The sequence below is a fragment of the Emiliania huxleyi genome (genome assembly GCF_000372725.1).
Source record: "Emiliania huxleyi CCMP1516 unplaced genomic scaffold EMIHUscaffold_96, whole genome shotgun sequence".
Classification (NCBI taxonomy): Eukaryota; Haptophyta; order Isochrysidales; family Noelaerhabdaceae; genus Emiliania; species Emiliania huxleyi.
This window is the reverse complement of record NW_005194878.1, coordinates 212,317-236,884: the sequence shown is the minus strand read 5'-3', so window position 1 is coordinate 236,884 and position 24,568 is coordinate 212,317. Positions and strand designations below refer to the sequence as shown.

The 24,568-nt window shown below is 65.2% G+C and overlaps 2 protein-coding genes across 2 annotated transcripts; both read left to right on the top strand.

Moving 5' to 3' along the window:
• Window positions 1-4,864: 4,864 nt before the first annotated feature.
• On the top strand, window positions 4,865-6,405 carry EMIHUDRAFT_453928 (hypothetical protein; the record flags this gene model as incomplete). The annotated part of the gene is made up of 5 exons (XM_005756609.1): window positions 4,865-5,406; window positions 5,656-5,719; window positions 5,899-5,967; window positions 6,047-6,106; window positions 6,251-6,405. Coding segments are annotated over exons 1-5 (849 nt in total), but the record flags the coding sequence as incomplete, so codon positions are not given.
• A 914-nt stretch (window positions 6,406-7,319) lies between these two features.
• Window positions 7,320-12,707, top strand: EMIHUDRAFT_439236 (hypothetical protein). The gene is made up of 11 exons (XM_005756608.1): window positions 7,320-7,379; window positions 7,454-7,629; window positions 7,865-8,049; window positions 9,786-10,055; window positions 10,128-10,200; window positions 10,406-10,502; window positions 10,585-10,611; window positions 10,911-10,998; window positions 11,104-11,314; window positions 11,485-11,874; window positions 12,632-12,707. The coding sequence occupies exons 4-10, from the start codon at window positions 9,931-9,933 to the stop codon at window positions 11,617-11,619; spliced, it is 756 nt and encodes a 251-aa protein (XP_005756665.1). The 5' UTR covers window positions 7,320-7,379; window positions 7,454-7,629; window positions 7,865-8,049; window positions 9,786-9,930; the 3' UTR covers window positions 11,620-11,874; window positions 12,632-12,707.
• The last annotated feature ends 11,861 nt before the right edge of the window (window positions 12,708-24,568 follow it).

Sequence of the window (24,568 nt, the reverse complement as noted above, 5' to 3'; positions counted from 1 at the left end):
GCCTCATGGTGGCGACCCTCGTCTGCTCGTGCTATGTCGCGCTTGTCGCGGCCACCAAACCGTACAAGCGGGTCGAGGACAACGTGCTGGCCGTCGCCACGAGCCTTGTGCTCCTCCTCCTCTTCCTCGGCACCAACTGGAGCACCATCTACCTCGGCATCGAGGAGCGGTACCAGGGAGCCGACCCCGCCGATGTCCTCGGCTTCGGAAAGCTCAATGCGATCGTGGATATGATGATCGGCCTCGTCGCAGTCGTGCTCGTCTTCTTCTCAATCGGCGCCGTCGCTGCCGCCCGCCGCGTCGCCAAGGTCCCCACGATCCGCCTCGCCTCGACCAAGCAGCCCCCCGAGCTGAGCATCGGGACTGACCTCACGTGGCACCTCTTCCTCTCTCACATCTGGTGAGTCACGCAGCTAGGGAGGGTGACGAGATATCCGGACAGCACGATCCAACTCTCACCGTAACCATGCAGGTCGACCGGTCAAGACGCCGTCGGAAACATCAAGAGCGAGCTCCAGCTGCTGCTGCCGGACATCAAGATCTTCCTAGACGCGCGCACACGCTCAGCCGCGCTGCGTACGGCACACAGTCCTCTGACTTCGCTCGTCGTGCGCTGTCAGGTGGACGATCTAAAGGATATCGGGGCGCTCGAGGACTACATCCAACGCTCGCAAGTGATCCTCTTCTTCCTTTCGCGTGGTTACTTCCGCTCTCAGGCGCGCTCTCGCCGCCGCCCTGTCCCTCCCTCGGGATCCTTTGGCTCTCAACGCACCCGAGTCTGCTGCAACCCTCGACACTCCCCTCGTCTCACCGCCCGCCTGCTCGCGTGCCACCAGAACTGCCTTCGCGAGATCCGCTCGTCGCTCGAGCAGAGCAAGCCGATCGTCCTCGTCCAAGAGGCGGACCCTGACAAGGGCGGCGGGACGCTCCAGGCGCTGCGCGGCGAGTGCCCCGACGACCTGCAGCAGGACATCTTTGAACAGGGCTGGACGCACACCGTGTGGATGCGAATTGAGGAGTATCAACGCGTCTCGCTCAAGACAATCGCCGAGGCGCAGCGGGACACAGAGCCCGCCGCAGTCCTCTCGCCCCCCACCCCGAGACCTCAGCCCCGGCACCCTTGAACCGCAGGCGGTGCTCCTCTGCTCGCCCAACTATCTGAGCCAGACCTCCCTCCCGCTCTGCGTGCCGGGCGAGCCCGAGAGCCAGTCGCTCGCCTTTTCCAAACAGACCACGCTCTGGGCTTCGCCGGCCAACGCGGGCGCCATGGAGCTGGCCAACGAGATTGCCGCCACTTTCCCGAACCTCACCGTCTCCACCGCCGAGGCGCCCGGGCCAGCGACGCACATGCTGCTCTACCTCAACGAGGACAGCTTCGTCAGCGACGCGCGGCTGGCCGAGCAGGTCAAGCAGGCGCGCCAGGACAGGCTGAAGATCGTCATGGCGCACGAGAACGACCCGGGCCTCGGCGGCTGCCCCTTCTCGAGGTTCTTCGAAGTCACGCCGCAGGAGCGGGCTGTGGGGTTGGGTCATGATGCACTCCATCTCAGACGCTTAATCGCCCCCCCCCCACCCGCGTACCCTCCCTTGCAGGAGCTCATCGCCGGCGGGCTCTACAAGAGCCTGGCACGCTCGTGCTTCCCGGGGCGCCACCACCCGGCGCGCGTTTTGTCTCCCCCACATCTCGCCTTGCGCACCGGCGGTACACTCACCAGCCAGGGCGCTCCGTCCACAGGTGTCGCTCGCGCTTCTGGCAAAGGACCTCGGCGCGACTCCCGCTCGGTCGGGCAGCGTCGCAAGCATGAGACGCCTCTCGGCCAGCATCGCCGAGCACGGCAGCCGGCTCGTTCGCAGCCGCAGCTCTGCGACGATAACCACCGCGGGCGACGGCTCTGGAGGCGAGGCGACGGTCTCGGTGGACTCGGAGGAGTCGGCGGTCTCGGTGGAGGCGGTGCAGGAGCATGTCTAACCTTGGCGGCTGCACACACGGCAAACGCCATCTTGAGCAATTCACATGAGCATGCACCAGCGACCCGTGGGGCCGGGGAGGCGGGGAGGCGCGTGCCGCATCGGCGACCCCCACGGGTCTGGGTCCATACCCGTCGCGCGCTCTCGCACTGGGGGCTTTCGCGCAGGAGCGGAACTGCTGCGCGGCGCGCCTTTCTCTGGAGAGGCGTGGTTGGGAGGAGGGAGTGAGGGCGGGGGATGCACATGTACAGCTGAGGCGCCGGGGCAATAGTTGCCTGCGAGGCGTCTCGCGCGCTAGCCAGGAGCGGCGGGCAGCGCTGTGGGTCCTGGAGATCGAGCGAAGGGATCTGAAGGGTGGAGGCAGAGGGGAGAGACCACGTACAGTAGTGAGAGTCTCGCATGGTGCGCGCACAGCTCTAGACAGCGCGCGTCGTTGCATTTTCTTGAGTGGGATGAGGGAACAACGAAAACAAAATGACACCGGGACACCGAGCACGTGCGCATATACGTCTTACGTTAGGCAAGTTGGTATTTTCATATATGAACTTCAAAATACGGCTTTAACATTGGCTAAGTTACTAATGGCTAATCTAATTCTACTCATCACGACTCGCCAGAAACCTAGCCAGAAACACCCCGCACACTATGGGGTCATTGTGTGAGAGAGATTTTGAGCAATACCAAACAACTCTAACACTCCCTCGTTTGTTTGTTTTTTGCATTTTGTAGCCCTGCTTAGAAGGAAAAGCTTTACTGCAAGGTCCGTATGCCTTACCGTGTAGTCGGCCGGCAATCGCAGAGCAGATTGTGAATGAGCTTGCCTGCGGCGAGGGCGGTCGAGTGTACGGAGCTACGAGAAGTGCCTCGCCGCCCTCGCAGGAGTCGCTTAGGCGGCTCCCGTGGTGTACCTGTGTTAGTGCCAGTGTGTGGTGGTGATTGGAGTGGTCTGACCAGCGAGTTGGCAAGTCGAGGCCCTCCGTAGGCTCGTGAGGCGTCCCTCTTCCCTCGTTTGCAGAGCAGTCATTAACCTCACGATACGAAAAGGCAGGGCGAGGCGGATGGAGAAAGAAGTGCCGAGAAGGCCATGGTGGAGGGGAGGGACGGGAGGACGAAAGAAGGGCGGGGAGGACGAGCGGCCCACACAGACCGCGAGCAGACAGCGCCTGCTGGCCATTTCGAGACATTCGCCAAGAACGCTAGCTACATGGGAGGGCTTCGTGAAGGATGGATTGAAAAGCATTCGAACAAAGAAGAGGCGACGGGAGGAACCGGCGGAGGATGCAGTGACGTGACACACACACACACACACACACACACACACACACACACACACACACACACACACACACACACACACACACACACACACACACACACACACACACACACACACACACACACACACACACACACACACACACACACACACACACACACACACACACCGCTCACCCACGCGCACTGGGCCTTGCACTTTGAATGCCGTGGGGCTCCTGTCGTCAGACGTGGAGACGCGAGGGTTGCCCCCCCTTGCCCCACCACCTCGTGTGTGTGGAGAAGTTTACCTTACCTTACCTTACCTCACATCCAGGGCCGGGGAGCTGAGAAGCGCACCCAGCGGGCCGGATGATCGGTATCGGAAAAGAAAGAAAGAAAACAGACAGCCCAAGGGAGGGATGGGAGGACGGCACGCCGCCACCACACAGGGATTTTAAGGAGAGGTGTGTGATGCGCTAGCCGTCGCCCACCCTAGGGGGAGTCTGCCTTTTCCTATCTCTCTTCGCAGTCTCTCGCCGCTTCTCGCTGCAACCTTCATGCCACCTCGCGGTCGTCCCACTCTCGTCGTTCTCTCCCATCGGCATCGGGTTACGGGCGACTCGAGTTTTCCCGTGGTGTACCTGTGTTAGTGCCAGTGCGAGCCAGTCCCGTGCCCAGTCCTGTGAGAGAGAGAGAATTCTTGATACGAAACCACGACGACACACACCAGTCGACTCGCATCGGTTGCCTCCATGAACGGCGGAGCTATTCTCGCGCCCACACCACACCTGGCTCCAACGTGGACACGCCCATAGCTGGGGACACTACTAGGTCACGCATGGCATCACAGAAGTTTTATCTCTGGGCCCCGAAAGGCATCTCTAGCAGTGTCGTTACACATGCCCCCTCCCCTCCTGGGCGCATGCGCCTCACGTCTCGCCAGAGCATAAGCCCTTGGCGTGTGGCGAGACGAGTTTTTCGCCATCGCAGCGAGCAGCGAGCCGCCCGCCGCAAACAGCCGGAGGCCTCGCCGCGGCACTGGCTGCGCCGCGGTCCCGCACCCGTCGACGCAGCTCCCCCCGCGGAAGACCGCGCGTAGCAACGTCTTGACGATCGAGATGGGCGCGCCTGAAGCTCGCCCACCTACTGCCCCTGAGAGTTGGTTACGAGTGGGATCAGCTCCCCCCCTTGGGATCAAAGCTTCCACGACCTCGCACCCAACATCACAGGCGGGATCAGAAGGGGACTCCACACCGGACACCGCCCGGGCACAGCCCCCCTACCCGTCGGATCGCACAGAGGGCCCCCTCGGAGCAGCCCACACACAATCACGCATCGGCAGATTGAGTGCCTGAGTCAGGCAGACAGCACAGACAAGAGGAGAGAGAGGAGAGAGAGAGAGAGAGAGAGGAGAGAGGAGAGGGTGAGGGTGTGAACACACGTGAGGAGTGGGGGAGGGTGTCTGTGGTGGGCTGTAGTCCTACTACGTGGTTAGAACCACGCGCCCCTCAGGAGCTTAAGGTAGAGCTGAGCGTCCAAGACGCCTCGGTGCCACCTCTCTCTCTCTCTCTCTCTCTCTCCAGTCCTGTGCCCAGTGTCGTGCGAGGGAGTTTTGTTGTAAAATTCTCGCTGTTCGCGGCGAGGAGCGGCGTGACGGCGCGACGGCTGGCGGCAGGTAATGCAGCAGCACACGCAGCAGCGACGGCTTGGCCGTGGGAGGAGCGGCCGGCACGGGCGCGGCCGAGGCAGGCAGAGCAAAGACGGCGTCGACGCGGAGGGGGCTTCCGAGACGGACGTCGGACTGTGGAACTGCGAAGCGTGCACGTATTTCAACGCGGCATGGCGACGGCGGTGCGAGATGTGTGGCACCGCAGCCCGCAGTGGGAACGGCGGCGGCACTGGCGGCGGCGGCACTGGCGGCGGCGGCACTGGCGGCGGCGGCGGCGGCAACGCTCGGAACCTGAGGCGGGCGCAGCGGGAGGCGGGAGCCGCGCTGCTGGCGTTCACCCACGCGCCTCGAGAGGCGGCGCCCGCTCGGACGCCTGCGCGGCGCGCCGCCGCCAAGCTGCCGCGCCCCGTCGCCAAGATGCGCTTCCTGAGGGCGCACTACCACCTGCTCTGCCCCGTGGCGAGCGGCGAGGCACGTGCGTCGGTCGGCTGGGAGGACTGCAGGGCGGCGAGGCCGAGCAGCCCAGAAGCGGAACATCTCGCTCCACACCCTTACCTCCCCCCCCGCATCTCTCCATCTCTGGCAGCACGGACGCGCTGAGCAGCGCAGAAGCGGAGCCTAGACAGTGATAGTACGCACTCTTGTATCCCAACTAGCGCTCGAGCCCAGCGTGGGTTCAGTCCCGTGGGGGGTGCGGTAGTGGGTGCAGTCCGGTGGGAGGTGCGGTAGTGGGTTCAGTCCCGTGGGGGGTGCGGTAGTAGGCTGAGCACCTCCGAGGAGGTGCAGTGCCCGATCTGCCTCGTCGCGCCGGCAGCTGCGCCGCAGGTGGCCACCCCACCACGCCCTCCGCCCTGTGGGCCCTGCCTCACGTCAACCTACTGAGAGAACTATACCAACTCTCCCTCCTTCCCGCCGCCAGCCCGTGTGGTACTGCATGTGGCGTCCTGCGGCCACATCACCCTCCGCCTGCCCTAGTCAGAGCTGACTTCTCCACCCACTTCCAGGTTGCCTCCTGCGGCCACATCCTCTGCCTGCCTTGTGCGCTGCGGCTCCACGCCGCCGCCGTCGACGAGGAGCGCGCGCGCAAGTCACCGCACCACCCAAAGGACCGAACCCACGCCGGATTCGACCGCTCTGGCGGTATGGGAGTAGGAGCGCGTCTGCAAGTGCCCCGTCTGCGCCGACGCCCTCCACGTGTCGGAGCTGCGCACCGTGCGGCTGCGCCCGTCGGGGTAGGCGAGGGCGGCGGGCGAAGTCCTCGAGCACTGTGCCGAGTCTGGTGGATAGGTGCTGCTGCTCTCTGTCGGGGAGGTGGGGGCGGGAGGCCAGGCAATCAGTCAATTGGCGATTGGATAGGTGCTGCTGCTCTCTGTCAGGGAGGTGAGGGCGGGAGGCGTCGCCACCTTCCGACGGCTCCCGCTGCCAGCGCCGCGCCGCCGCGGCGGGCCGGCGCCACCCAAGGTCTACGCCGATGTGTCTTCGGTGCCAGCCCTCGTGGGCGGCACGGTGTCGGAGGTGCGCTGCTTTCTCGCCTTCCCCGCCTGCCTCGGATCTACGTTCGGGTCTACCTCGGATCTACCTCGGGTCTACCTCTGATTGATCTCGGGTCTATCTCGGATCCTTACCTCGGGTCTACCTCGCATCTACTAATTGCAAGGTCCGCTGCTTCGCCTCCGCCCTCGACGCGCCCCTCTCGCAGCTCCGCGCCGCCGAGGCTGCGTTGGTGCTACCGACGCCCGCGACACAGCCCACAACGCCGCCCGCAACGCCGCCCGCAACGCCGCCCGCAACGCCGCCCTCGGCATTGCCCTCACCCGCCGCCGGCGCGCCGCCTCTTGCGGCCGGCGACCTCGCGGCGACGATGCAGCTCGAGGCGCGAGATGAGCCGAGATTGCCCCGAGATCACGCGAGATCACCCGATATCACTTTAGATGAGGCGAGAGGAGCTGAGATGAGCCGAGATGAGCCGAGATTAGGAAGGAGACGATTTCCGGCTCTCGAGATGGCCCGAGATGGCCCGAGATGGCCCGAGATGCCCCGAGGTGAGGCGAGGTGCTCCGAGGTAACCCGAGATTCTCCGAGGTGAGCCGAGGTGAGGCGAGGTGCTCCGAGGGCAGGCGGAGGAGGAGCTGCGGTACGTGCGGCTTGCGATCGAGGAGCTGTCCCGCCGGCTGACGGCGTGTCTATACCTCTCTCTCTCTCTCTCTCTCTCTCTCTCTCTCCCTCTCTCTCTCTCTCTCTCTCTCTCTCTCTCTCTCTCTCTCTCTCTCTCCCTCTCTCTCTCTCTCTCTCTCTCTCTCTCTCTCTCTCTCTCTCTCTCTCTCTCCCTCTCCCTCTCCCTCTCCCCCCTCCCCTCTCTATCCCTCCCTCCCGGTCGGACCCTTCTCGGAACTGTCCCGGCAGGCGTGGGCCGCGCCACCGGAGGCCGCGGAGCACAAGCGGCGCGAGGAGCGAAACAGCCGTTCCCCGCGCGTCTCTGGCTCCGGCCTGCCTGCGCCCCATACCTGCAGGAGCCTCGAACCCAGCGTGGGTTCAGTCCTGCGGGTGGTGCGGTAGTAGGCGTGTCGGAGAGCGAGGGCGAGGGCGAGGGCGAGGGCGAGGGCGAGGGGCCGCACGCGCTGCAGGAGGCGAGCGGCAGCGCGACGTTTGCAGACCCGCTCAGCGCGCGGATGCTGCTGCAGCAGTTTGGGTCGTGGAGTGCGGTGCCGGAGGAGGTGGGGGCGACAGTCACAGAGGCGCAAAGCAGACGAAGCAGAGCACACCTGGAGCACACGCCGCGAACACACATCGCGTGTCCTCGATCGAGCCTCCCACATCGAAGGGTCGGAGATCGGAGGAGATCGAGATTGCAGGAGATCGAGCGCCGGTCGCGAGAGTTGCCCTTCGTGTGTGGAGAAGTTTTCCCTCCCCCCCCCCCCTCCCTCCCCCTCCCCTCCCCACCTCCCCCCCCCTCCCCTTCCCTTCCCTTAGGTGCGTGCGGTGCGGCAGGATGAGGCGACCCGGCGGCGGTACAAGGGGACGGCGCACTTGCCAGACGGCGCCGCGTCCCGTCTCTCGCCCGTCGCTCATTATTGGAGGACGTAGTCTCACAGCAGCTGGTTGAGCTCTGTTGTGCTAGGCGCCACAGTTCGGCTAGAAACCATCGGTTATCCAGTAGTGTTCGTCAATCGCCATCGTTATTAACAGGCGCCACGCTTTGGCTCGCCCCTCACCGTATCCACAAGTGTCATAGTTCATCGCCATCGTTATTAACAGGCGCCACGCTTTGGCTCGCCCCTCACCGTATCCACAAGTGTCATAGTTCATCGCCATCGTTATTAACAGGCGCCACGCTTTGGCTCGCCCCTCACCGTATCCACAAGTGTCATAGTTCATCGCCATCGTTATTAACAGGCGCCACGCTTTGGCTCGCCCCTCACCGTATCCACAAGTGTCATAGTTCATCGCCATCGTTATTAACAGGCGCCACGCTTTGGCTCGCCCCTCACCGTATCCACAAGTGTCATAGTTCATCACCATCGTTATTAACAGGCGCCACGCTTTGGCTCGCCCCTCACCGTATCCACAAGTGTCATAGTTCATCGCCATCGTTATTAACAGGCGCCACGCTTTGGCTCGCCCCTCACCGTATCCACAAGTGTCATAGTTCATCGCCATCGTTATTAACAGGCGCCACGCTTTGGCTCGCCCCTCACCGTATCCACAAGTGTCATAGTTCATCGCCATCGTTATTAACAGGCGCCACGCTTTGGCTCGCCCCTCACCGTATCCACAAGTGTCATAGTTCATCGCCATCGTTATTAACAGGCGCCACGCTTTGGCTCGCCCCTCACCGTATCCACAAGTGTCATAGTTCATCGCCATCGTTATTAACAGGCGCCACGCTTTGGCTCGCCCCTCACCGTATCCACAAGTGTCATAGTTCATCGCCATCGTTATTAACAGGCGCCACGCTTTGGCTCGCCCCTCACCGTATCCACAAGTGTCATAGTTCATCGCCATCGTTATTAACAGGCGCCACGCTTTGGCTCGCCCCTCACCGTATCCACAAGTGTCATAGTTCATCGCCATCGTTATTAACAGGCGCCACGCTTTGGCTCGCCCCTCACCGTATCCACAAGTGTCATAGTTCATCGCCATCGTTATTAACAGGCGCCACGCTTTGGCTCGCCCCTCACCGTATCCACAAGTGTCATAGTTCATCGCCATCGTTATTAACAGGCGCCACGCTTTGGCTCGCCCCTCACCGTATCCACAAGTGTCATAGTTCATCGCCATCGTTATTAACAGGCGCCACGCTTTGGCTCGCCCCTCACCGTATCCACAAGTGTCATAGTTCATCGCCATCGTTATTAACAGGCGCCACGCTTTGGCTCGCCCCTCACCGTATCCACAAGTGTCATAGTTCATCGCCATCGTTATTAACAGGCGCCACGCTTTGGCTCGCCCCTCACCGTATCCACAAGTGTCATAGTTCATCGCCATCGTTATTAACAGGCGCCACGCTTTGGCTCGCCCCTCACCGTATCCACAAGTGTCATAGTTCATCGCCATCGTTATTAACAGGCGCCACGCTTTGGCTCGCCCCTCACCGTATCCACAAGTGTCATAGTTCATCGCCATCGTTATTAACAGGCGCCACGCTTTGGCTCGCCCCTCACCGTATCCACAAGTGTCATAGTTCATCGCCATCGTTATTAACAGGCGCCACGCTTTGGCTCGCCCCTCACCGTATCCACAAGTGTCATAGTTCATCGCCATCGTTATTAACAGGCGCCACGCTTTGGCTCGCCCCTCACCGTATCCACAAGTGTCATAGTTCATCGCCATCGTTATTAACAGGCGCCACGCTTTGGCTCGCCCCTCACCGTATCCACAAGTGTCATAGTTCATCACCATCGTTATTAACAGGCGCCACGCTTTGGCTCGCCCCTCACCGTGTTCACAGGTATCATAGTTCATCACCATCGTTATTAACAGGCGCCGCGTTCCGGCTGGCCGAGCTGGACTTGTCGGAGGTCGTGTCTGCGGAGGTGATGGCCATCTTCGAGCCCGAGCTACGCAAGCGCGCGGAGCGGCGGCGGAGGGAGGCGGAGCAGGAGCGCCGTGCCGCCGCCGCGGCGGAGAAGGCGGAGAAGGCGGCGCGGAAGCAGCACAGCCGGTCGCGGCTGGCGCTCGAGCTCCCGCGATCTCCTCGCATCTCCCCGCATCTCCGCCGCATCTCGAGGCGTAGGTCGCGGCTGGCGCTCGAGCTTCTGCGCGCGAGCGGGCGGCCGATTGCGCACGAGGAGGCGCCGCGCATCGAGGTGCGAGAGATGGGGAGATATGGGGAGATGTGGGGAGATATGGGGAGATGTGGGAAGATGTGGGGAGATTTGGGGAGGTGTGGGGAGATGTGGGGAGATGTGGGGAGATGCGGGGAGATCTGGGGGAGAGATGGGGAGATCGCGATGAGTAATGAGTGGCGGCCAGGAGACGCCCGCATCACGCCCCCACGCCCCTGCCGCGCAGGTGGACGGAGTCTACGCGGCGGCGTGGCAAGCGCAGCAGGCTGCCGCCGCCGGGCCGACGTTCGCGAGCATGTCTCGCTGGGGCTTCGCCGCGTCAGGTCTTCTTTTCGCGTCGCGGGGCCGAGAATACCCGAGATCACCCGAGGTGACCCGAGATCACGCGAGATTGCCCGAGATTAGGCTCTCCCCCGTCGCGGGCCCTCGACGGCTCTCGCGCCCCTAGAAGCGGAACATCTCCCCGCATCTCCCCATATCTCCCGACATCTCCCCGTATCTCCCCGCATCTCCCCGTATCTCCCCGTATCTCCCCGTATCTCGCGCCCCTAGAAGCGGGAGCCGCATTCTTGCATCCCAGCCAGCGCTCGAGAGGACACGGACTCAACTGTGCTCGACCGTACTCCGCTGTAGTCACTGCACTCGTAGCCTCGTCGTCTTCACGACGTGCTCCGAATGGACTGCACGAGACCGCAGCCCCGCCCTGAAGTTGGCGGATTCACCGACTTCAGGCTCTCGCGGCCTCGGCTCGCCCCCCTGCTCCGGAGGCTTGCCCGGCGCCGCGCCGTCGCCGCTGCCGCAGGGCGCGTGGGCGGCCAGGTCGCAGAGAGAGAGAGGGGGGGGGGGGGGGGCAGAGAGAGAGCCCAAGCAGTGCCAAAACAAACCTAACACTCACGCACCATGGTTGTGTTTCGTTGTTGCCAGGTCGCCAACCTCCGCGCCAGCGGCCTCGCCGCCGCCGCTCGCCGCGCCTCTGCTCCCGCCGGCGTCGGCCGTGCGCACTGGCGGCGCCTCGCTCCTTCACCACTCGCAGCCGCGGGCGGCCTCCGCGGCAGCTTTAGCTTTGACTGTCTCGTCCGCCTCCGCCTCCGCCTCCGCTGCCGGCGGCGGCGGCGGCGACGACGACGACGACGAGGCGCCGCCCCGAGTTTGGGAGATCTGGGGAGATATGGGGAGATATGGGGAGATGTGGGGAGGGATGGGGAGATGCCGGAAATGTGGGGAGGCGCCGCCGCGAGTTTGACCTGAGTGAGTGGAGCTAGGGGTCCGATCTTGGAAGCAAGGCTTGCCCACTTCTACCACTAGGTGCCACCGGAGCTCGCCGCGTCGTGGGCCGCCGCGTCCTCGGCGGTGCCGCCGAGCGGCCGGCCGAGCAGGGGGGGCAAGGGCAAGAAGGGCGTGCTGCTCCTCTCCAACGCTGGCGGCGGACGCCGCATCTAGGACGCCGGCCCGTGGGCGGGTGGCGGGTTGGGGTGGGTTGGGGGGGCGTTGGATCGACGATCCAGCTAGGGCGTCTCGCCGCCCGGTGCAAATGTTCTGGCAGGAGACGCGGCCGTGGAGGCGCGGGGCTTCAGCGAGGCGTGGCGGAACTCCAAGATGAGAACACACTGTGAGGCATACGGCTTTATCTGCCGTCTGAGTCCGCGTTTATCGTCAGACCAGAGAGAGAGAGAGAGGCGGTCCGGGGTCTGCCAGGCTCGTTGTGCGAGTATATGGGCCACGATGTCTCAAATATGAGGGGGTTTGACTCCTACCGGCTCCTGACGCTATCCCTGGCAGCTCTAATGACCGGGATCAGTAGTGCTATGATAGAGGGTGCCCATACTAGCGCAGGAGCTGCCACACTCGCCCGGACCGTCCCCCTCTGGGGCCGGTTCCGCAGCCAGCGAGAGCCGACAGCGGGGCCGTGCCGCGGGTGCCTACTGCCGAGTGCCACAAACACTGCGCCGTCCCGCCACCACCTACAGGCTGTCTTGTGTGATGGTTGGGATGTCCAAACGCCACCATCTTGGCTCTTGCGACCTCAAACCCGCGAGCTGTATGGGTGGTCCTGACGTCGACAGACGCCCGATGACCACGGTGAAGCTGAGCCGGAACGCGTCGACAAGTCTCGTCTGAGCCCGTGGCGGTCGCCGGCTGAGTCGCTGTGCACGGGCCGGTACCTCAGGCGTCACCTCCGCAGCCTCAGGTCTCAAACTCCACCACCTCCGCCAGGACGCCGTCGGTGGCACGTTCGGCGGCGAGTTTGTTGCAGCCCCACAGCGAGCGCGGCGTCGAGCCTAATCGGTCTGGTCGGTTCGCGGCACTCCCTGGGTGCCAGGGAGTGCCGCCGACACGCGAGCGGTGCTTCCTGGCAGCGCGCGCCGGCTGTGGGGCTGCAACAAACTCGACAGACGCTTTTTGGGACATTTTCGACGCTTTTGACCCATATACTCGCACAACAAGCCGCCAGCGAGTGCAGACTGAGAGAGAGAGAGCGTGAGCGATGAGCGGTGTCATTTTGTTTTCGTTGTTCCCTCATCCCACTCAAGAAAATGCAACGACGCGCGCTGTCTAGAGCTGTGCGCACCATGCGAGAACTCTCACTACTGTACGTCCCTTCGCTCGATCTCCAGGACCCACAGCGCTGCCCGCCGCTCCTGGCTACCGCACGAGACGCCTCGCAGGCAACTATTGCCCCGGCGCCTCAGCTGTACATGTGCATCCCCCGCCCTCACTCCCTCCTCCCAACCACGCCTCTCCAGAGAAAGGCGCGCCGCGCAGCAGTTCCGCTCCTGCGCGATAAAGCCCCCAGTGCGAGAGCGCGCAACGGATATGGACCCAGACCCGTGGGGGTCGCCGATGCGGCACGCGCCTCCCCGCCTCCCCGGCCCCACGGGTCGCTGGTGCATGCTCATGCGAATTGCTCAAAATGGCGTTTGCCGTGTGTGCAGCCGCCAAGGTTAGACATGCTCCTGCACCGCCTCCACCGAGACCGCCGACTCCTCCGAGTCCACCGAGACCGTCGCCTCGCCTCCAGAGCCGTCGCCCGCGGTGGTTATCGTCGCAGAGCTGCGGCGGCGAACGAGCCGGCTGCCGTGCTCGGCGATGCTGGCCGAGAGGCGGCTCATGCTTGCGACGCTGCCCGACCGAGCGGGAGTCGCGCCGAGGTCCTTTGCCAGAAGCGCGAGCGACACCTGCGGAATTGAGCGCCCTGGCTGGTGAGTGTACCGCCGGTGCGCAAAAGGCGAGATGTGGGGGACAAAACGCGCGCCGGGTGGTGGCGCCCCGGGAAGCACGAGCGTGCCAGGCTCTTGTAGAGCCCGTCGGCGATGAGCTCCTGCAAGGGAGGGTACGCGGGTGGGGGGGGGCGATTAAGCGTCTGAGATGGAGTGCATCATGACCCAACCCCAGCCCGCTCCTGCGGCGTGACTTCGAAGAACCTCGAGAAGGGGCAGCCGCCGAGGCCCGGGTCGTTCTCGTGCGCCATGACGATCTTCAGCCTGTCCTGGCGTGCCTGCTTGACCTGCTCGGCCAGCCGCGCGTCGCTGACGAAGCTGTCCTCGTTGAGGTAGAGCAGCATGTGCGTCGCTGGCCCGGGCGCCTCGGCGGTGGAGACGGTGAGGTTCGGGAAAGTGGCGGCAATCTCGTTGGCCAGCTCCATGGCGCCCGCGTTGGCCGGCGAAGCCCAGAGCGTGGTCTGTTTGGAAAAGGCGAGCGACTGGCTCTCGGGCTCGCCCGGCACGCAGAGCGGGAGGGAGCTCCGGTTCACGTAGTTGGGCGAGCAGAGGAGCACCGCCTGCGGTTCAAGGGCGCCGGAGCTGAGGTCTCGGGGTTGGGGGCGAGAGGACTGCGGCTGGCTCTGTGTCCCGCTGCGCCTCGGCGATTGTCTTGAGCGAGACGCGTTGATACTCCTCAATTCGCATCCACACGGTGTGCGTCCAGCCCTGTTCAAAGATGTCCTGCTGCAGGTCGTCGGGGCATTCGCCGCGCAGCGCCTGGAGCGTCCCGCCGCCCTTGTCAGGGTCCGCCTCTTGGACGAGGACGATCGGCTTGCTCTGCTCGAGCGACGAGCGGATCTCGCGAAGGCAGTTCTGGTGGCACGCGAGCGGGCGGGCGGTGAGACGAGGGGAGTGTCGAGGGTTGCAGCAGACTCGGGTGCGTTGAGAGCCAAAGGATCCCGAGGGAGGGACAGGGCGGCGGCGAGAGCGCGCCTGAGAGCGGAAGTAACCACGCGAAAGGAAGAAGAGGATCACTTGCGAGCGTTGGATGTAGTCCTCGAGCGCCCCGATATCCTTTAGATCATCCACCTGACAGCGCACGACGAGCGAGGTCAGAGGACTGTGTCGCCGTACGCAGCGCGGCTGAGCGTGTGCGCGCGTCTAGGAAGATCTTGATGTCCGGCAGCAGCAGCTGGAGCTCGCTCTTGATGTTTCCGACGGCGTCTTGACCGGTCGACCTGCATGGTTACGGTGAGAGTTGGATCGTGCTGTCCGGATATCTCGTCACCCTCCCTAGCTGCGTGACTCACCAGATGTGAGAGAGGAAGAGGTGCCACGTGAGGTCAGTCCCGATGCTCAGCTCGGGGGGCTGCTTGGTCGAGGCGAGGCGGATCGTGGGGACCTTGGCGACGCGGCGGGCGGCGACGACGGCGCCGATTAGGAAGATCACGAGTGCAACAACAACGAGGACGATCATCATGTCCACGATCGCATTGAGCTTTCCGAAGCCGAGGACATCGGCGGGGTCGGCTCCCTGGTACCGCTCCTCGATGCCGAGGAAGATGGTGCTCCAGTTGGTGCCGAGGAAGAGGAGGAGGAGCACAAGGCTCGTGGCGACGGCCAGCACGTTGTCCTCCACCCGCTTGTACGGCCGCACGGCGGCAAGCATGAAGCCGTAGCACGAGCAGACGAGGGTCGCCACCATGAGGCGAAGGAACGCGTTCTTCTCCGGGATCAGCAGCACGAAGCCCGTCAGCACGAGCTTGCGCGCCAGCTCGAGCGCCTCCCACCAGCACCAGGTCTTCTCGTACTCCCGGTGCAGGAAGGCGGTGGCCCGCGTCAGAGCATTCGGCGACTTGGCCTGCAGCGGCTTGTAGCAAGCGGCGAGGAGCGACGTGAAGAGCACCAGCGAGCCGACCGGCCAGAGGACGATGAAACCGGTGGCGACGTCGGTGATGGACTCGTGATCGTCGGAGCCGCACTCGACGCTCGCGTCCTGCCGCATGTAGGAGACCTGCTCCAAGCGCTCGTTCGGCGGAGAGATGGTGTAGGCCTATCAGCAGAGCATGCCTGAGGGGTGGGGTTGTGAGCAGCGGCAGTCATCAGCTGTGAGAGGGCGCCTGGCACGACCAGGAGCGGAAGATGGAGGCGCTGATGGAGGGCACGAAGCAGAAGACGAGCACGAGGCCGGCCGGCGTGAAGTCGAGGAGGCCGAGGGCCGCCTCCGCGTACCACGATCTCTCGCGCGGTGGCAGTGCAGCACGCCAGTAGTAGAGCCGCAGCGCAATTCCCGTTCCCATCAGCAGTGCGATGAGGGCGACGGGCGAGAGAGCGACGGCGAGGAGTCGCATACCGTAGCCGAGGCACTGCTCCGGCAGGAAAAAGCCCGACCAGTCGATGGAAATCGCGTTGGCCAAGTTGTCGGTCCAGCTCGTGTACTTGTCCGGCAGCCGCGCGGAGTAGGTGGAGGAGAGGACGGTACTGATCTGGTAGAAGCCGAACAGGATCTTGACCTTGGCCGTCATTCCGCCCCCGACGTAGTACTTGACCGAGCGGTCTGCGAAGCGGAGGATCGGGCCGATGTACGGCTCCTTCCGCCACGGCATGCTATAGGCCCACGCCGCGAGGCCGCAAGCGACGCAGAGGCCGAAGACGATGCCGGCGATGAGTGCCGCCGCCGCGCCGCGCGGAGTGCACTCTTTGCACTCGTCGCCGTCGACGAGGTGGTGATTCTCCGCGGCGCAGAGCTGGCACTCGGGGCCTTTGAAGCCAGGCGCGCAGTACTCGTCCGAGCCCGCCTCCTCCAAAAGGCGAGAAGCCTGCTTGGCTCCGCGCTCGTTGCCGGCGCACCGCGCCTCGCCGGCCCTGTCGCCCCCGAGGTCGCGGCACGCCGTCAGCACGGCGGAGGAGGGGCTGGCGCGCCAGTAGCCGGCTGGGACGCCGAGGGTCGCGAGAGTGGTGTCGTCCGAGCACTCGGCGTTTGGCGGGCATGGCTTGCAGTAGTCGGTCGGGGAGGAGAAGATGTCGGCCGGGTCGGCGCTCTGGAGCAGGTAGAAGTCCTTCTGGCAGACGGAGCAGATGACGGCGCCGCGCTCACTGCTGAGTGGGTGGGGGCAAGGGACGCACTGGCCCTGGCCGGGGTTGGCGGCGTAAGTGCCTGCAGCGCACTCGCTGCACGACTCGCTGCCGGCGCCGGAAGATGTGCCAGGCTCACACCGCTCGCACTTGGCGAGTCCCTGCGTGGCGGCGACGGAGCCCGGCGAGCACTCCACCGGCGGCGCAGCCCCGCCGCCGCACGACGAGCCCGCCGGACAGTCGAAACAGTCGGGCAGGCCGTCGCCGTCCGTGATGCTGGCGTATGTACCAGGCTCGCACGCCGCAGGCAGCTCGAGCGACGCGCCGACGGGACAGAAGCTGCCAAGCCCGCACCGGATGCAGCCGGCAGCGCCGGTGGCGTTCTGGTAGGATCCCGCCTTGCACGGCTCGCACTCGGCGTTGCGCGAGCCGAAAGCGAACGTGCCGGAGCGGCACGCCACAGGAGCCACGCTGCCGGTGGTGCAGAAGTGGCCCTCTGGGCAGTCCTCGCAGCCGCCCGCCGAGTCAAGGTTCAACTTGTCCGAGTAGGTACCCACGCCGCAAGGCAGCGGCGCCGACGCGCCCTTGGCGCAGTAGCGTCCCGCTTCGCAGTCGCGGCAGGACGTCGCGCCCGTGTCGTTCTGATAACTGCCCGGAGGGCAGTCCGTGCACTCACTCAGCCCGGGCTCGCCGCCAAATGTCCCAGCACGGCAGCTCGCGCACGTCTCGCTGCTGTCTGCGCCGGGGGTCGGGCTGGAGGATCCGGGGGGGCACTGCTGACAGGCGTCTGGTGTGCTGCTGCCCGTCTTCTCGTTGTAGCTCCCCGCAAGGCAGGGCGTGAAGCCGCCGCCACAGTCATCTGTGACTTCGCAGTACCCACCCGCGGCACACAAATCGCACGACGTCTGGCCGCGCTCCGGCTGGAACTCGCCAGCAGGGCACTGCACGCACGCAGCCTGGCCGGTGAGGTTCTGGTACTGCCCTGCGGCACAGTCGAGGGGTTGCACGGTGCCTGCATTCGGGCAGAAGCGTCCCGCGGGGCAGTCGGTGCAGCTGGTGGCGTTGAGCTGATCGGCGAACGTGCCGGGAGGGCACTCGTCGCAGGGGTGGACCGTGCCGGCTGTGGACTGGCTCGTCCCCGGAGAGCAAGGGAGGCACGACTCGGCACTGGCTGCGCCTATCGCGGGCATGTAGAAGCCCGGAGCACACGGGAGCGGTTCCGCTGTGCCCGCGGGACAAAAGTGGCCTCGCTTACACGCACCATCGCAGGAGGAGTTGGTGAGGCCGCTCCTGTTCCCGAAGTAGCCAGCAGGGCAGAGGTTGCACTCGGGGACGCTGAAGTCGCCCTTAAAGGCGCCCTCGGTCGGCATCCAGCTGCCCAAGCGGCAGTCCCAGTCTATTGGCTTGTCGGTCTGTATCGTCTTGTCGTCGCCAGCGGTGTTGCCGGTGAAGGAGGCGTCGCTGATCGAGGAGCGTTGGCGGAGTTTGTCCAGGTACAGCACCGAGCCTGACGAATACGCTCTGTTGTCGATGAAGTCGACACCCGCGAAGGAAAGGGAATCGCTGTAATACGCGTAGACGACGCCGCCGTCCTGCGGTTGCGAGGAGAGAGCGGGGGTGAGGCAGCCGTGGCCCTCTACATCTCTGGCCTCGCTGCCGTGCGCCGCTGCATGGGAGGCGGCTAGCTCTGCGCGGCGCACCCTGCCAGCCGAGCAGCTCGTCACGTTCGAGCTGCTTATCGAGACCGGCGCACCGCTGTTCAGCGCGTAGACGACGCCGCCGTCCTGCGGTTGCGAGGAGAGAGCGGCGTGAGGCAGCCGTGGCCCTCTCTATCTCCCGCCCCGCTACCGTGCGGCGCTGCTGGAGGCCGGCTAGCTCTACGCGGCGCACATCAGCAGAGCAGCTCGTCACGGCGGAGCCGATGATCGATACCACACCGCTGTTCTGATTGGCGTAGACGACGCCGCCGTTCTGCGGTTGCGAGGAGAGAGCGGAGTGAGGCAGCCGTGGCCCTCTATCTCTCGCCCCGCTACCGTGCGGCGCTGCAGGGGTGCGGCTAGCTCTACGCGGCGCACATAGGTAGCAGAGCAGCCGGACACGGTCGAGCTGGTTATCGACACCGCACCGCTGTTCTGAGTCGCGTGGACGACGCCGCCGCGCTGCGGTTGCGAGGAGAGAGCGGCGTGAGGCAGCTGTGGCCCTCTCCATCTCTCGCCTCGCTGCCGTGCGGCGCAGCTGGAGGCGGCTAGCTCTACGCGGCGCACCCAGCCAGCAGAGCAGCCCGACACATCTGAGTCGATTATCGAGACTGCACCGCTGGAAGACGCGGAGACGACGCCGCCGCCCTGCGGTTGCGAGGAGAGAGCGGGGTGAGGCAGCCGCGGCCCTCTTATATCTCGCCCCGCTGCCGTGAGGGGCTGCAGGGAGGCGGCTAGCACTACGCGGCGCACATAGGTAGCCGAGCAATCTCTGACCGTCGAGTCGATGATCGAGACCGCACGGCTGCGAGACGCGTAGACGACGCCGCCGTCCTGCGGTTGCGAGGAGGGAGCGGGGTGAGGCAGCCGTGGCCCTCTATCTCTCGCCCCGCTACCGTGCGGCGCTGCAGGGGTGCGGCTAGCTCTACGCGGCGCACCCCGCCAGCCGAGCAGCCCGACACGTTCGAGCTGGTTATCGAGACCGCACCGCTGCTAACCGCGGAGACGACGCCGCCGTACTGCGGTTGCGAGGAGAGAGCGGGGTGAGGCAAGCCGTGGCCCTCTCCATCTCCCGCCCCGCTGCCGGGCGGCGCTGCAGGAGTGCGGCTAGCTCTACGCGGCGCACAGTGCCAGCCGAGCAGCCCGACACATCTGAGTCGATGATCGAGACCGCACCGCTGCGAGACGCGTAGACGACGCCGCCGGACTGCGTTTGCGAGGAGAGAGCGGGGTGAGGCAGCCGTGGACCCTCTCGATCTCTCGCCCCGCTGCCGTGCGGCGCTGCAGGGCGCGGCTAGCTCTACGCGGCACACCCCGTCGGGATAAGAGCCAGGAGCAGAGCAATCTCTGACCGTCGAGTCGATGATCTCAACGTCGCCTGCGCCAATCGCGTACACAACGCCGCCGCTGCCTGCTCTCCCGTTGACGAGGGTCAGCCCCCGCAGGGTGAGGCTGCAGCCGCCCGAGAGGGAAAAGAGCCCGGTCTGTTCCTGGCCGTCGAGCGTCGCGCCCTCGCCGCTGCTCGCGACGGTCACGTTGATGTCGGAGCCGCAGCTGATCTGGCTGCCCAGCTTGAAGTCTGCACTGGGCGGCAGGTAGATTGAGACGTTGGCAACAGCCCCCTCGATCAGGGAGCGGAGCTCGGTCGCGTTCGCCGCGGCGACAAAGTCCGGGGAGAGCGGCGGCGGCGGGGTCGGCGGCGGAGCGGGTGGCGGAGGCGGGACGGACGGCGGCGTAGAGGGCGGAGGCGGCGATGACGGTGGCAGCGGCGGAGGCGGGACGGACGGCGGCGTAGAGGGCGGAGGCGGCGATGACGGTGGCAGCGGCGGAGGTTTGGGCGGGTGCGCCGGAGAGTGCGGCGGCGGCAGGAACGGCGGCGATGGCGGCGGCGGCGGCGAAAGCGGCGGCGGCGGGGACAAGGGCGGGGACAGAGGCGGGGACAGAGGCGGGAACGGCGGCGGCGGTGGTGACGGCGGCGGCGGTGGTGACGGCGGCGGCGGAGAGGGCGGCGGCGGAGAGGGCGGCGACGGCAGGAAGGGTGGCAACAGCGGCGACGGCGGCGGCGGCGGCGGCGGCGGAGACAGAGGCGGGGACAAAGGCGGGGACAGAGGCGGCAGGGACGGGGGCGGGGACAGAGGCGGCGGATGCGGCGGAAGCGGCGGAAGCGGCGGAAGCGGCGGGAAAGGCGGGACATTCCACTCGAGTACAAAGTCGCCGCTGCCGGACGAGTATGCGTCCACGATGAAGTACGCCGTCTGAGTCGAGCCCTGAGTGTTGATCCACGAGTGCTGCGAGGTGTCTGGGTCGTCGGTACATGCGACGGAATTGTCGCCTGGGCAGCTCCCGCCCCAACGCGTCTCGTGCCTCGAGTCGTACGTGTTGGACGTCATTCTGATCGTGAGCTCGCCTCCTGCCGGCACCTCGACGTAGAAGATCTTCTCGTTGCCGGAGCCGCCGCAGGATGTGCGATACGTGTTGGGAGCGCCGACGGTGCTCGATGACAGCGGAGAGGTTTGAGTGGAGAGGTCCAGCGCCGTGGCGCAAGAAGATGGCGGAGGTGACGGAGGTGGCAGAGAGGGTGGTGGCGGTGTGTAAGGACTCGTCGCGCACACGTCGCAGCCGGAGCAAACGCAGCCAAATGTGTCTTCCAGTGCTTCGCACGTGTACGAGTAGCTCGTCGCCCAGTGATCGCACGTGTTTCCGTAGCAGTCGGGGGAGCAGGACGCGGCCGCATTGACAACAAGCAGCGAGGCGGCGCCCACGCGGACGACGAGGGCAGCGGTCGTGTGCGAGACGAGCCGCCCGAGCAGCATGGAGGCCCCCGCGCAGATGACATAGCTGTCCATCTTGATTTCCGCACTGCCCAGCTTGATTTCCGCACTTGGCGGCAGGTAGATTGAGACTTCGGCAGCAGCCTCCTCGACCAAGTTGCGGAGCGCGGCCTCGCTGTCCGCGGCGACAAGGCCCGTCTCGACCAGCCCCCGGGCCTTCCCAGCAGCAGCGTCGGGACACGACTCGGGCACGATGCTGTTGACGGGTAGGAGACCCGACATGGCGCCGCGCCACCGAGTGTACCTCGCGGCCGAGGCCTCGTAGATCACGCCGCACAGGCCGACCATTGCGACAAAGCAGAAGAAGTAGAAGAAGATCTGAGCGCGGCAAGCACCAGCGGTGCCGCCAGTCAGTGCGATGGACTCGTTCTCCTTGGCGCGCCTCGAGCGCTTCTGGACCTTGTCGGGGCCGGTCTTGCTGGCCGAGGAGCCGCTCCACTTCAGCGCCACGACAGAGAAGCCCAAGCACCCCACGAGGGCACCCATGAGGAGGGGCAAAAGAGAGCTGCCGGCCGTGTCCGCCTCGGCCATGAAGATTTCGGCCTGTGGAAAGGCAGGCGCGGGCGACAGTCCGCCAGGCACGCTGCGAAGAGGCGCGAGGAGTGATAGAAGCGAGTGGCTTGGCAGGGCACGCAGGGGAGGCCGTGCGGCAGGCAGGGGCAGGGGGGGGGCGGGCTGGCGATGCGGTGCTCGGATCGCCTGGTCCGCCCCCTCCTCCTCGCCCTGCTCGACCTCGAGCGTGAAGGAGTCGGCACAAATGCAGGAGGCGCAGCGTGGCCGCGAGCCGGCGAGGTCACTTGAAATGGAGAAGAGCTCGGTCGACTCAACCGTCTTCGAGTCGGCGATCCGAGTGGCGCAGACCTCCGCGGGCCGCGCTAGCTCCTCCAGCGACGCCTCGCTGCGCTGATCCTCCGCCACCTCGGTCTTTGGCGGAACCGGCAGAGGCATGGGCACCGCCTCAGTCTCGGACAACCGGGCCGCGATGGGCAGCGACGCCTGGGCCTTGCCAGAAGCGGCCCAGCAGCCTGGTGGCTCCTTGGACTCGAGCGAAAATCGCCGTTCCGCCGTGGCGGGGTGGCGGGTGCGCACCTAGAGGGGCCAAAGGAGCGAGTCTTGATTGCAGGGCAGACAGGGCAGGCAGACCGGGCAGCGGCTGCGGGTGGGCATAGCCAGAGGGGTGACGGTGTGGCAGCCGATGCAGCGGCGTGGGGAGTGCAGTCCGGGTCGCCGAGCGCCTGCTCCGCCCGCTTCAGCTCTCCCTGCCCGACCTCGAGCAGCGAGGAGTTGGTGCAGGCAAAGAAGGCGCAGGCGCGCTGCCAGTCGGCGCACCCGCTTGAGACGGAGAAGCGATCGGACTCGACCGCGTTCGAGTCGGAGATCCTGGTGGAGCGGAGCGCTGCAGGACACGCAAACTCCCCCAGCGCGGCCGTCAGGCGCGCATCGACGGCCCGGTCGCTCTGGAGGAAGAGGAGGTGCTGGGGCGCTGCCGCTCGCCCGCCGTCCGTCGGCTTGGTCGTTGGCGGGCCGATCGGGGCGCGGAGGCCGACGGACGCCTCAAGAATCGTGAGAGGGGCGGACGCCGCATACGGCGGCGCCTCGGTCTTTACAGAATCCTTGGTTGGGACTCGAGAAGTGTCCGCGACTGCGTCGTTCGCTCGCGACCCGCCGCCGGCTTGCATGCAAGGTCCGGGAGGAGGATGGCCGCCGACGCGGACTGTTGGGCTTGAGATGCTCTGGCGCGCGGTCGCCGCGGCGAGGATGCTCGTGAAGGTGCAGAACATGAATCGCGGCTGCAAACCCGGCGGGTGCGGCATTGTGTGGGCGACTGCTCGCTGTGAAGACACAGCTTTTTCAGTGTGTGTACTTGTTACGTGAAAACCCGCTGGGACCCGGACGCCAGCACACACGGCTAGATTTCATGGCCCATGGCGGTGGCGATTAGGGTGGAGGCGAGGGCGGTGGAGACGACGAAGACGACGGAGATGACGGATCGGGTCAGAGAACGAGGCGCGGGAATGCGCGGCGGAGAAGGCGGGGTGTGTGATGACAGGAGAAGCACTGCAGGTTGGGCTGGTGCAAGGACGCGGGAATCATGGTGGCAGCAAGTGCCTGCTGGCGGGGTACCGCCTATCTCCAACCGGTGCGTTGTCGCGGTGGGCCCAGAGGGGCACATCGAACCCAGGCATGGCTGTTGGACGAGGTCCTCTGGCGCGCAAGTGGGGGCAGTCGGCTCTTGATGACGGGAGGTTGTGTTGACGTGCCACGTGACCGACCCCCGAGGCCGGCTTCGACACGTATTGAGAAGCTTCAGTGCATGTACGGTAGCTCTTAGGGGAACCGAGCCCGACTGTTGTTCATCTTTCTACATACATACATACAGGGGAAGGGGGGAGAGGCTGCGAAGGGCGAGGGGGGGTGGAAGGGGGTGGGCCGTGCTATGCCACCTGCCTCGTGCGCACCTCTATTCTGCTCCGGAGTGACTCGCCACCGCCATCCCTGGGCCCACTGGTTGAATGGAGCACCAAACACCCTCTGTTTTCCCTGGAAATTTCCGGAAACGCAAAGTGCTGGGGACCCTCTGTTTTCCTTTTTGTTTTCCGGAAAACTGGGTTGAGCCCAACCCACTGGGCAGTCAGTCGTGTGAGGGGCCGCCCCCTAGTCTTGCGAGGGGTGGCTGCTAACCTCGCGTGGGTAGGAGGTGCTCTGCGAACTGCCTCGCGCGAGGGGCGTGTGGCATCTCTCGCGAGTCTTGGAATAGTCTTCCCTGACCCCGCCCCCGCCGGCCCGCCTGCCCTGCCCGCCTGGCCGACAAGATCTCTTCACCTTCTCATTCGATTGGTGGAGTATAGGTACGAGACGGTGCGCGCATGCGCGGCGAGAACCAATGCAGCGATGGACATCTCGCTGCAGGCGCTCGCGGGGCCGTGAAAAAAAATTGTTCCAGTCTTAGCAAGCAAAAGGGAGCACACACGACTTAGCAAGTCCGCACTAGCGACTGCCACTCGCCTAACCATGCCTCGTCACGAGTGCTCTCCCAATCGCGTACAGGCATACACACTCCGCCTGTTCTCACCCAAACACTCTATCACACCCTTGCCTCCCTGCCAGAGCGAGCTAGATTCTCCCCGCCTCCCTCCCGCCTCTGCCGCGCGCCTTCTATGGACGTCAAGTGCAGCACCTAGGGGGAGAGAGGGGGTTTGCCCTGGTAGGGAGGTGGCGAGGCCGCGCACTGCAAACCCAGTGTGAGGAGTGGGGGAGCTGGGACAGGGCGTGTGCGCCTCTGATCTGTCATGGTCTAGTGGCCGATAGGATCCTCCCTTAGGCAGCGATGGCGGGTCGGGAGAGGCCCGAGTTCTCAGCCCGCCACTTACTGTCAGCCTCTCTGACTGCCCAGGGTCTCACCACGATGCCGCCCGAGTAGAGGGGGTAAGGTGTGTAGAGTGCGGCTGTGTGTGGAACCTCTCTCTCTGTGGATCCCACCTGAGCCCACTCGCGGTGCGAAGGCTCCTAATGCGGCAACTGAGCCCGCGAGGGTGGGTCACTAAGGGGGAGGTTACGTTGGTTGATATGTTGTGTTGTGGCGTAA

What these genes read in the sequence shown, in the direction of transcription:
- EMIHUDRAFT_439236 (XM_005756608.1), top strand. Translation starts at nt 9,931, where the DNA reads ATGGCCATCTTCGAGCCCGAGCTACGCAAGCGCGCGGAGCGGCGGCGG. An exon ending in CTGGGGCTTCGCCGCGTCAG is followed by an intron (nt 10,503 to 10,584) that starts GTCTTCTTTTCG and finishes GCCCGAGATTAG; the next exon opens with GCTCTCCCCCGTCGCGGGCC. An exon ending in GCGACGACGACGACGACGAG is followed by an intron (nt 11,315 to 11,484) that starts GCGCCGCCCCGA and finishes TTCTACCACTAG; the next exon opens with GTGCCACCGGAGCTCGCCGC.